Genomic DNA, 12,883 nt, shown 5'->3' on the forward strand with positions numbered 1-12,883 from the left:
GTTTTATTGTTTAAACTGAATGTGAAGCTGCTTTATATGCACAGACCGAACCCACGGAGCTTGACCACATCCATCCACTCAACGAGGCGGAGCGTCTTCTTTACGAGCCCGTCTGATGTGAGCCTGCAACATCTGGACGACCACCGCGTCCACAGCTGGAGAACTTCGAGACTCTATACGTCATACAGGTCTGGGGTCTAGAACACGTGACGTAGAAACGCATGCATGTGCGCGCGCAACACACACCAACCATTTTTAGATTCAATTATTAGTTTTAGGGTTTCTATGGAAACGTCTGTCTTTCTGTCCGCAGCCTTTCCAGGAATATTACACTGGAACACTTTAAGGTTACAAACACAATGTATTTATTATTTAAAATGAAACAATCACTGATTTGAACAATCTCAACTTCTTGAAATATTAATTTGGTAAAATTTGGTTTTTAATTAAATTTAATTCAATAAATAATTAATGATCTATAGGCTATATGATTATAATATATTAAATGTATATATATATATTAAATATATTACATATATATATATATATATTAAATATATTACATTTATACATATATATATATAATTATTATACTATAATACTATATACACTATATATAAATGTAATATAGTTAATATATATATATATAATTATTATACAATAAAACATTACGTTTGTGTCTTTAGATGAGTTTTTGATGTTTATCTGCATTAAAACAACACATTGTTTATTTTTTCCATAACAAATGTATTTACATAATCCCAGCCAACCTCCATAAATACACAACAAACAATTATCTTTATTTTCTCTGTTCCAATAAATTATCGATTATTCCAGTATATTTTACCCATCGTTTTTCCCCACATGGCAAGCGCCGTATTTTGAAGTTGAAAATACGTTTTTCCACCATTTAAAATACAATAATATATATCAAATATATGATGTAATTGACATAAAAAAACATGTGAAATAAATAATGGATTTCATATATTGTCTCTGCTGTTACAAAAACGAAATATTTTGAAATAAAAGAAAACTTCCTTTTACCTTTACGGTAAATTTAAAGTCCTGAAGCTGAATGATTAAAGGCCCATTGGAAACAGGAAATTAACGACTTATTATGTATTAATTATTAGATACTTTTTCATGCAAAAATAAATAATAATAAATCGGTACTGTCTGTCTGAATAAACCTCCAGCACGCTCTCCCTGCACAGGGCCGTTGTTTTGCATGAAAAAGTATCTCATAATTATGATATAATAAATAATAGATCCTTAATAAAAAAAAAAAACAGGCCTGATGTTTTTCAAGTGAATGCAATAGGCTTCCGTAGACTTCCTTTTACTCTTTTTCTTATTTCCTTAATATCCAGCTTTATTAAAAAGGCCCAATTTAAAGTCCACTGTCTCCTTCCAGCTCTGTTATCATTGTTCTCACGGTTTCATATAAAGCTTTTAGTTGAAGTCACTGGTGTGAAGAGAGAGAATACAAATGGATTCAATTACATCATGTAATGAATTCAATGATTGACAACATGTGGTTTTAAGCCCTGCTGCAGCCATTTTGTTAAACACATTTAAAGCGGACTCAGCTGTTACTGTCTGTGCTTCCTTTCTAAACAGTGAACATCTGTAACATCAGTCTGTTGTTCACTGTGTTAAAGTCTCATTTTTCCTCCATTATTACCGGATTTAAAGGTCCAGTGTGAAACATTTAGGAGATCTATTGGCAGAAATGGAATATAATATAAATAGGTTTGTGTTCATTAGTTTCTAATCACCTGAATATAAGAACTGATGTGTGTTTGTTACCTTATGAGCTGTTTTTAATCTACAGACGCCACAGATTGTCTCTTCTCTGGAGGCCGCTATGTTGGAGCCACCATGTTTCTACAGTAGCCCAGAAGGGACAAACCAAACACTGGGCCTTTTAGGGGCCTTTTATGTTTTTCGGCGAGTTTCGCGGCCACCGTAGTTTCACACACTTCTCATTCCCAGGTCCTCAAATCCAAACGCCAGATAATTCAGCAACCCTACAAACAGCAGGCAGTGCACTTCCAATGGGCCTTTAATCACTTAAAACTTACCATAAAGATAAAAGGAAGTCAGATAATGTCAGATTTTTATTTCATAATAATCCATTTTGTTCCAAAGTAACAACAGAGACATACGGAGCCCTTAAAGTCCCCACAAGGAAATATTTTAAAGATAAAAACTTGTACGCACAAGATAAGAAAATGTTACCTTTTTGGACTTTAGGGGCTCCGTAGAGGCAAGACTCCAGGGGAACATTACTTTTTATTTTATATATATATATATATATATATATATATATATATTATAGTTATTTCACATTTTCTTCTTTATGTTCATTACATCATATATTTGATATATATTATTGTATTTTAAATGCATGTTTTTGACCTCAAAATAGGGCACTACAATGGGGAATATATACTGGAATAATCTCGTAAAGACCGCGTCCCGCAAATCGTGGAAGGCAGAGCTCCTGGTCGGTTTGGTTGCAGGTGTATGCCTGCTGGTCGCCTTCGGTTTAATCGGAGTCGTATGTACAATAATCGGTTTTTGGGTGATATAAAAATGTCAAATTTAGATTTTTGATGTCTGAAAGTTTCTTATTCAATTAAGATTATCTGACACACATGATTTTAGTGATTTCTTTAATAAATAAAAAAACATATTCCGGTAAATTGAAGATTTCTGTATTAGAAAAGAGTTGAATTGTGAGCAAGCTCTTCTAGTTTATACAGTTTTATATCTTTTTGGGGTTTTAAAATATATATTCCATCTAAAATACAGACAAGTAATCCTGATGGAGAAACTTTTCCATGTTTGGCAGATGCAGCTGCCTCTTGCAATATCCCATTTAATCTGGATTAAGACCCATAAACTCTTATTGGTTTATTTAGTCAACATACACTGCAAAAGAAAGAGTTTGAGTAGAAGAAAGTGTTGGTACTATTATAAGTTTTATTTAATCTCCACAGCCTGCAAGTTTACAGGTTTGGAGATAAAATTAGTAAAATTAACATTAAAAATGATCATTTTTGCAATAATCCATCAGTTTCATAATCAGAGGCTGCATCTCAGACAAAATGTTTACACTGTAAATAATACAAATAAAATAATATTAGTAATGTAAATTATGCCTTTTTTCCGCTGTAGGAGATTCAGATATTCTTTCTTTTGCCGGTAATCATTCATTATCAGAAGACAGCACTTTGGACATAGTATTTATTTCAGTCTTAAAAGTTTATAACAACTTCTGGATAACATAACATGAAAAAAAAAATGAAAAAAATAAAAGAAAAAAAAAACAAATACACATTTTTAACGCACCCCAGGTTGACAAAAATTAGAATTCATAAAAGCAGTTTTGAAAAAATAAAAATAACAATAACATCACAGGAAAACACCCCCCCACCTCCCCCCCCAAAAAAACAAACAAAAAAAACAGCTCTTGTAGACTTACAGTACATCAGGAGTCTGCACGCCGGATTCAGGTACTGCTGACACCCCAATTTTAAATGTACACACACTTCCACCTGTGCAAAGACAGGGTCGAGTGTGAACGACCAATTTTTGGATACAAATTCAAGCCAGCGTAAGTGGATTTGAAGGTTTTCTGGGGGTGCCAAATGGGCCCCCCCCAAAAAAAAAAACCAGAGGCCCTCTTTTTACAGCAAAGCCCAGCACCTGGAAATGTTAAAAAACACAAAACAAATCTCACGGTTTTTCTAATCAAGGAGCCAAGATTTAATTCAATTTCTTTTTTCTTTTGCACAAATATCTGTAACATTCCCCCAATCATTAGACTACCTACAAGCAAATCCCCCTTTATTTCAGTTCAACATTTATTAATTCTACAAATTGAATACAAAAAGGTTTTAAGCGATTGGCATCGTTAATATCATACAAGACTGTTGCGTTTCAGGGAAAATGGCTCTGTCTGTGCTCAGTAGTTAGCTTTATTTTTCGGTGAAATGCCTGACCTTTGTTTGTGTTTGAAAACAGTGAACAATCTCCCCACAGCCGAATAAAGTTTATATACCTTTTATCCTCTTTTTTCAAATATATATTTATTATATATAAAATACTGTTTCATTCATAAAAGCCTTACTTTGTACAATATCTGAGTCGATGTGTGTCAGTGAGCAATGATGTGAATGAGTGTGTGTGTGTCTGTGTGTGTGTGAACTCATGCGTATGTGAGCTAAAAAGAACCTGGAAAATGGTCTTATAACAAAGAACTGGTACAGATTCAGGACCTAATACACTAAAAACAAAAAAAAAAAGTGTTTTACACAATATACACATTTAATTACTTACAAAAAAAAAAGAAGTAAAAGTAGGAAGGTGTAGGCTGATGGTTAGGAGGCGGGCTACAGCAGCGTTAGTACCACCAAATGTAACGTTAGACGACAGAAAAATGACGGAGAAAGAGAGAGAAAGAGCGTATGAATGAAGAGCTAGTAATAAAAAAAAAAAAAAGGCAGTCTCACTAAGGAAAGCTCATCGTCAGTGCATCTCTCATCTTGGATGTTCCGAAGTCAAAGTGCCGATTTGGTAACCATGGAGACCATCCACTCCTCATCAATAAGGCCCAAAACAAATAAAATAAAAAAGTCTGTCTAAAAATGGATTTATAGTGTCACATTTTTGTAAAAAAAAAAAAAAAAAGTGAGTTTTGTTTATGTGTTTTCTTTGAAAAAGAGAAAGGAATCCTTTTGGGAAAGAAGGGAAAAGAAATGAAAAATGCACTTTTGTTGTCACACATCCATCATGGCACCATTTAGTGGATATTTTTTCTGCTTTCATTTTGAGGTACTTCTTAAGAAAAACAAAGACTAAATGTAAGATTTATTTATGTCAGTTTTTTCTTTTTTTTTTTTTTTTTAAGCTGTGTTGCACAGTAGCACCAAAGTTTTAGTTGTAGTTTGCTTTTTTGTTTTTTCCGGAAGACAATGCACCATTGGAATTCCACCTTGTTGCCACGACGACGGCCTACCCGTCGCTGTGACCACCACCCCTACTACTTGTCCCCCGTCATTCAATCATCTCTTGTTGTCGATCAGGCGTCCCCCGGCAACGGTGGCTTTGCTCGTTGCCGTGTGCCGTTACGTCTTCTTCATGCAGACCACGCAACGGCTGACACGCGTCCGTAGGTTACCCGCCTTGAGAGTCTCCGACTGGGGCTTCCTGCAAAGGTTAAAGTGGGTGATAGGGAGAGGATAGTTGGATATATGTGAAAATCTATATAGATATATTATGAGATATATCAAATCATAAGAAACAAGGGGTGGAAGTAACGAATTATAACTACTCACGTTACTCTAATTAGGTAATCTTTTTGTGTACTTTTACTTTAATTAAAAATTTTCAAGCCTGTAATTTTACTCTAACTTAAGTATTCACTACACTATGTAATCTTCTTCATTACTTCTAAAATCATAATTTGCTACTAAGTAGGACAACAACTCGAATGCCACCTGTCTATGAGATTCATCTTTAGCACAACAGACAAACAAATAAAGAGAAAATTTGTCAATGTTGGTCACATCTGTGATTTTTTACCCTCTAAAATCGGTATTGGCCTAAAAAATCAGTTAAGGTTGCAGGAACCTGACCTGTTACCACACAATACCTTCTCTGATCACTAAACCGGCCTGCTGGCACGTGGATCCGTACCTGAACATCTCAGAGGGTTCTACGGTGGCCAGCCAGAAGCTGTAGGAGTTGCCATAGTAGTTGCACGTCCCTCTGCCGTGGCACTCAATGAAGGGAGCGCTGCGGAACTCCTCCAGGCAGGAGCCGGGGGAGGCCAGGGCCTGACCGGAGCCCTCTGCACCTGCGCTGGTGTGCTGGGGAGGAGAGGGAAGACTGGTTATGTGTTGCACTGCATAGATGAGAATGAGAAGTGGTGCACACATGTTCAGCATAGGAGACCATCCATGTGTACCTTCAAAGTTTGAGTGTCTTGGTGTAAACAATATTCTCTTTTCCTAAGATTTGACTCTATTTGAGTTTTAGACCTTAAAAGAGAGGACATTTTTTAAAAAATGTTTGGTTTATGGCTAAACTAGCACCAGTATTTGGTTAAGGTTAGTTAAGATGATAAGATAAGATGTTCCTTTATTGTTCCTGTAGACATTTTTGGCACAGCAGCAGAGGGGGAATGTAGGGCTAAGACCAGAAAAAGGCTAAAAATAGACTAAAATATAATCAACATATAAAATATTAAAAAAATATACATTATATACAATAGGGGAGTAGATAGATAACTGGAATGGATAACTGTACATGTGCAATGTTACAAGGTATTGCAAAAAAAAGGATGAAGTTGTGATGGCTACTGTCCAGTTTAGGCATAAAATTGTAAACTGGGGTAGAAACCATCAACATATACAAAGATGGACGACATGACAGCTGCAGTACAGGTCATAAAGCCCGCTGCCTCCATGTTAGCAGATGGGCCAGACTAAAAAAGTCGAATGCATCTTCATTTCAGGTAGTTCTTATCACACTGATGTATGTTCAAGTGTTCATTTAAGTTTGGTTTTATTTTCTGATAAGTTTGGTTTTAATTAATAATTATTATTTAGTTATTTGAAGCCTTAAAGTGGCCATATCCAGGATATTTTGGCTTCATTTTTGTAAAGTGGGAAGAAGAGAAGACCTGACATCCATCTTTGATATGTCGATGGTACAAACATGTTGGTGTGTATAGGTGTAATGTCCTACCATCATAAAGGAGTATCCTATCCACAGAGCTTCCCACCTTGCAGGGCAAGTGGGAATCTGGATTGTCTGACTGTGGACTGCAATCACCATGGCTGGAGCTTCACACACTGCACACCTAGACACACACAGAAATGTAAAATTAAAACACCTTGCATCTTCCCACATCTCTCTTTCTCGTAGTTCTCTCTCTCTCCGTCCCTACCTGCTGATGTAAGGCTTGATGCCCTCTCCAGTGATGGGGGCCATGGTCATGGACATGGGCTCAGGCGTGGACAGCCAGTAGGAATAGTCGTTGCGGGAGGCGAAGTTGCAGACGTTGTTGATGTTGCAGAACATGAAGGGCATGGTGCTGAACCTGCGCAGACAGCTGCCGGCCGAGCCTGGAACCCGAGGGAAGAAGAAGGTCAAAGATATGAGGTGATTTTGATCGAATAAGATTGTAACATAAATCTTTATAGTTTAATGCAACTATCACGTAGAAATAGTGAAACCAAAATCCTTTGTACCGAGATCCTGTCCGTGCGCCCTCTCGTTACCCTGCACATACAGCAGGGAGTAGCCGTCGTAGATGAGGTTGGTTCCATCGGGACAGTAGGGCACATCCTGAGCCTGGCTGTGTCTGGTGATGAGGAAGCCATGGGCTGCAGCCACTGATCCTGGAAGACCAGGAGGACCCTGTGGACCGTCTGAACCAGGGGGACCAGTGAAGCCACGCTGACCTAAAATCGGGGGGAAAGTAGGGATGTAACGATAGACTCGATTCACGATTTGATATAATTCACACGACTGCATTCACGTTATGATTTCCTCACAATTTATGAAAAAGATTTATTTATTTCTCAGACAAAATAATCCTTTTTTTTATATCTGAGGTAAAATATAAACTGTGCAAAACAATGCATATTTCCTTTTCTCTGTAGTGAAAAATGAAACAGATGTCTTTGCACTACGACGTCAAACAAGCATAATCCAAAGTAGAACCCTCCCATCCTCGGATTCATTATCCCATAGATTTCAACTATATATATGTTGTTTGCCCCATGTCTTTGTTGCTTTTTTACTTAGTTACACACACAGTATGTTGTATTATCTAAATACTATTAGGCCAACTTTAGGCAAGAGGATAAGCTCAAACAGTAGGTGGCGCCAAAATCAGCCTTATGTCACATAAAAACCATCGCTTATATTTATTTTTTGGCTTGCTGGTGAAAACTGGCACGGATGCAGGGCTGAGCTATATGAGTTACGATGTCTGATTCCTGTTTCACTCACCAGGCTGACCGGCTGGTCCGCTGTCTCCTTTCCTGCCAGGTGGACCGCTGAAGCCAGGAGGACCCTCTGGACCAGCATCTCCAGGGTTACCAGGTTGGCCTGAAAGCAGGGAGAGAGAAAAGTCCTCTCTTGTTATCTGATGCTGGACATACTTTACGTATAAAACATTTACTCCACATTTACACACCTGGAGCTCCGTCACGCCCAGGAAGACCAGGGGATCCCCGACCGCCAGGCAGGCCCTGAGGACCAGGGAGTCCTCGCTCTCCCTTCACCACGATGGGAGCTGGAGGTACACCGGGGTCACCAGGAAGACCTAGGGGTGAAATGTCACAAAGGCAAATAATTTAAACTGAATTTAAAGGCAAACCTCAATCTTTTGTGTTGAATTAAACAGAATATTTGTGCCAACGAGAGCAAATTCTATCTTTTAAGACACTACAAAATACACCTGGAAATACTGACACTGGCGATTCACGATGCTGCGGTATATGATGGTCCAGTGTCTCAGGACTGAATGTAGCTCAGTTCACTATACACTGTGACTAAAAAGTTAAATGTGTTCATGAACCTACCAGGGGGTCCAACATTTCCAGGATCTCCAGGAAGGCCACTGGCACCGGGGATTCCTGAGTCTCCCTTCGGTCCTGGCACACAAACACAAATCAAACAAACCTTTGGACTTTGCTTACAATGAATGCATAACATCAAAATGCATTTGTGGATACCAAAATGTTAAAAATGCTGTATTGTGGACTGACCAGGGAATCCGGGAACACCAGGCAGGCCGATATCTCCCTTCGAACCAGGACCGCCGGGAAGACCAGAGGGACCCTGGTAAAAAAAAAAAAACGATCACATTTAATCATCATCCCAACAAAAGTTTAAGGTAGAGATTCTTTAGCTTCAAGAGACCAAATTTATTAAATGTGGCAAAATTACCGGGAAGCCGGAAGTTCCAGGATCTCCCTTCTGTCCGGGGAAGCCTGGCTGGCCTGGGGAGCCAGGAATACCCTTCTCTCCCTTAACACCGCCAGTTCCTGCGGGCCCACGGGGACCCTGTGGGCCAGGTCCACCTTCATACGCAAACATCAAAAGTCAAAGATCAGGTACAGAATGATGAAAGACATGTACATGTACACGTGCACATGTACATGTACATGTACACCAAATATGGTTGGACAAGTTTCTTTTCATTATATTCCCACCAGAATTGTGATCCGTTTGGTTTCCATTTATCAATGAAAAAGTGGAATATTGTTTAAGAATTTGTTTACTATAAAAAAAGTTCACAAGACCTTTTGTTGCCATCTAGTGGTTAACATTCTTGGCTTGTCTAAATTTAGCTTAATAACCTTCAACTGGTTACATTTTTAACAGTATAAATGGAAACTAAACTGACCCAGACTCAGCAGCAGAGAAATACAGCAGCAAGTCATCTGCGTATTATATATTTGTCCAGCCTGTACGAATCACCTGCACTTACTATGTTAAAATAATGAACACAAAAAGGAATATCTCAGATACATAGCAGAATATTTCCATTCATTCATGGAAACCTTTGCAACAAAAAACTGAAGAGTTTCATTCCCAAATTGTACATAACTGGCTGAAAAGCCTTCATATTTATTCTGATAAAAAATTGTCTTTTTTTAAGCTAAAGGTGCTAGTGCTACTAGCCATTTTGAGCCTTTCATTTATGCCTTTTACATAAAATTTCTCAAAGGTAGAGCTGCAGTTGACCAGAGTTCATTCTTTGGTATTCAATTTGGCAAATTTGCAAACTATCTTTGTAGCTCTGCACACAGCTTTAAATCCAGCCATGAGATAATTTGTTTCCTTCAGAGCAGCTTTACCTCAAAGGAACTTGCCCAAAATAGAAAGAGGATGGGAAAAAGGCAAGAAAATGAAAACCACAACACAATTTTGTTCCTTCAAAATGCTGAGATAACATCAGAATGCAAACTCTTCATTTGTACAACAGTAATACAACTGGGGTATATGCTTTCTGTATGTGTTAGAGGTAATAATGAGCAGTGCCAGTGTCCATCATGTCCTGTGGGGTAAAGAGAGGTTTAAATGAGCACAAGATACATTAAAACCCGCTTCAAACGTCACCCTTCCCCACAAACCCCATTTAAGAGCATGTATCAAAACCATCAAACCACTGGAGTCTAACCTGGAGGACCTAGGGTTCCCAGAATTCCCAGGGAAAGCGGAGCCGGGTTGACGGCACAGGGCAAAAAGGAAAGGAGGTTTAGACAGAAGCAAGCATCAGTACAGAAAACACAGTCTGACAAACCGGAGATATTTTGTCTTTATGTAGCCAGGAGGTGTTAACCAAAAAGGCTGCTGCAAAAATGACTTCAGAAGCTCCACTGCACACTACTGTTTGTTTGTTTTACCTCATGGATGACCCAACAGTGCTCCCAAAACCTGAAAACCTACTCTAATCCCACTGCTGACGATTTTGAAATGTAATGTGTCTCACTGGGGCATCTTGGTAGGCTAACTACTCCCAATGTCTACCGTGTGATTGCAAAATTGTAATTTAAAAGCAAATATTAGCATGCTAACAAGTTAAGTAACATGGTACATATTACACATTTAGCATGATAGCAACTCAAATCACTGCTGTTCTTAAATACAGTCTCATAAAAACCGCTAGTGCGGCTGTAGACTGTCTTGTTTTTATACTGTGTGACCATCAGGAGGCTCAGGAGAGCGTGTTGGGAGGAAATGTAAGGATTTGGGAGATACTGTTGGTCACCTTTATGCTACATTATGTTAAAATTATAATAGTCTTCAAAATATTTTATGCTTCTGTACAAACAAATTTCTGTAAAATTCAAAAGAACTGGAATTATAGTATACATTGTTATAATAAAAACTTAATGATTTAATGTTTCAGGTGAGTTAGTTATATGGTGTGTTTTTGTGCACAAACTGTATGATTTTCTATGCATAACACATTCTGCATGATAGATTTGTATTTGACACATTATCCAGATAACATGCTAACTGTGCCAGAAAACTACTGTGAGTTATTTATTTTTTAATTATGAAACATTTTTTTCTTTTAAAAAAGGTGCTTACTTGTTAAAAGGTGTATTATTCTACCATCAGTGTGCATAGAAAGTGAAAGAAGACAGTGATTAGTCAGAAATGAGAAAAATGCAGTGATTTCCCAACAGTGTTCAGGTGAAATTTGTTCCCGCTAGATCAGAAAGTGGTGTCAAACTCAGTTGGTGGTACTGTAAGGAACGTGCAGAGGAAGTCTGGACGCCGTTGATCTGACCTGAGGGACCTGCGGCAGTCGGATGCACGTGTCATCACATGTAGAGGCGGGGCCACACCACAATGGGTGGGGCCAAGCCACAGGAAACAGGGAGTAAAATGTCATAGCTTCATTTTGTCACCTTGACACCATTAAAAACACTCAAGTGTTTTTAAAGCCTAACACAGTGCTGGTGTGTGGTCAGTGCTGACATTTATTTTAAAAAGAGACACAATATTATGATTGAATATGACACTAGACCTTGCTGAGGCTTCTAGTGTGTTCAAGTTATCTCTAGGATAAATCCTGCACATCAGCCTAATTTATTTAAATGTTTTTTTAGGCTCTTCAAAGGCTCCAACAGCTGTGTCATAACAGAAATGTACTGATTTTAGCATAACAATATGAATGTAGAGTCAATTTAATGACACGCTGGACATGGAAAATTACCCAAATTTACTGTATGCATTTCCAAATTTGGGGATTTTTAAATATTTAACATAAACTGAAGGATGAAGACTTATAAGGTTAAGGTTAACCTTAAGGATAGGGTTACTTGATGAGGTGTGGTTTTCACAGTACAGCAATGATACATACATTAAACTGCACTGGCTGCTTATATCATACCCTGTGCATTTTCCTGCGGCATGTGTCAGGGTCGTCCACTCTTTCCAGCAATGTGTGTTGCTCTCAATGTGTATGTTCAAGTGTGTGTTGGGACGAACAGTGCCCATGCAGATGATTGATTGGTGGGAAGAAACACACTCAGGACAGCAGAGCCAGATACAAACCCCTCAACACTCTCAAATAGACCCCAGAATAGTCGAAAACGTATTTTTTTAATCATCCTCTTACTTTGAGCAAGGAATTTTCTGCCAAATTTAGAAATTTCACTTTTCATGCAGAATAAAGAATCGTTTGGGACCAGAATAGATCTATAATTAGTAATTAGAGGCATCAGATGTCTTGGGTGCATTTACACCTGTGCTTTCATGTGATCAATCACTATTTTATTAAAATTCAATTCAATCACCTAAAACCCATTTTAATGCAAAGTGTAAAGGGGTCTTTTGAGTTTTAAACTCTTGATAAATTATACTGAGGATTTGAAGCCAGGTTTACAGGTGATTTTTAATTGAACTAACAAAACTGTAACTGAATCCCATTAAATTCAATAAACCAAAACATCTTGAACTCCATATTAAGCTGCAGTTGAGAGTTTTTTCTAGTTTGTCCTAGGCTCTGCTGTTTTTACACCAACATTTCTTCAAAATGATTTAACACAACCACAAACACATGGACACACATTATCACAATGTCCAGATGGAAAGACGAGCATACACAAACACATACTTCAGAGCTGTGGAGAGATGGATGATTACAACTTCATTCCCCTCATTATGGGATCAGGAGAAGAGGGTAAGGGGGTGAGGAGACATGAGGACGGATGGATTGGTGGATAAAAAAAGAAGAAAAACTGGATGATGAAACACAACAAAGTGTCAGAAACACATGCTCTTTTTGGTGGTCAAACCCAGGTGACCCCAACATTTCCTGGAGGAAAGGGATTGG

The 12,883-nt window shown here is 38.1% G+C and overlaps 1 protein-coding gene across 1 annotated transcript in view; it reads right to left on the reverse strand.

Moving 5' to 3' along the window:
- Positions 1–3,639: 3,639 nt before the first annotated feature.
- Positions 3,640–12,883, reverse strand: part of col4a5 (collagen, type IV, alpha 5 (Alport syndrome)) — a 49,561-nt gene continuing 40,317 nt past the window's right edge. The window contains exons 37-46 of the mRNA XM_035675810.1: positions 8,977–9,131; positions 8,796–8,868; positions 8,610–8,681; positions 8,222–8,350; positions 8,035–8,133; positions 7,269–7,481; positions 6,965–7,142; positions 6,763–6,877; positions 5,710–5,882; positions 3,640–5,220 (exon numbers count right to left, since the gene is read on the reverse strand). Of these exons, the coding sequence (XP_035531703.1) occupies positions 5,139–5,220; positions 5,710–5,882; positions 6,763–6,877; positions 6,965–7,142; positions 7,269–7,481; positions 8,035–8,133; positions 8,222–8,350; positions 8,610–8,681; positions 8,796–8,868; positions 8,977–9,131 (1,289 nt within the window). The 3' untranslated portion in view covers positions 3,640–5,138. The remainder of the gene's footprint in view (positions 5,221–5,709; positions 5,883–6,762; positions 6,878–6,964; positions 7,143–7,268; positions 7,482–8,034; positions 8,134–8,221; positions 8,351–8,609; positions 8,682–8,795; positions 8,869–8,976; positions 9,132–12,883) is intronic.

This window comes from Morone saxatilis, unplaced genomic scaffold (assembly GCF_004916995.1).
Source record: "Morone saxatilis isolate NCDOM2014 unplaced genomic scaffold, NCSU_SB_2.0 Contig4, whole genome shotgun sequence".
NCBI lineage: Eukaryota > Metazoa > Chordata > Actinopteri > Moronidae > Morone > Morone saxatilis.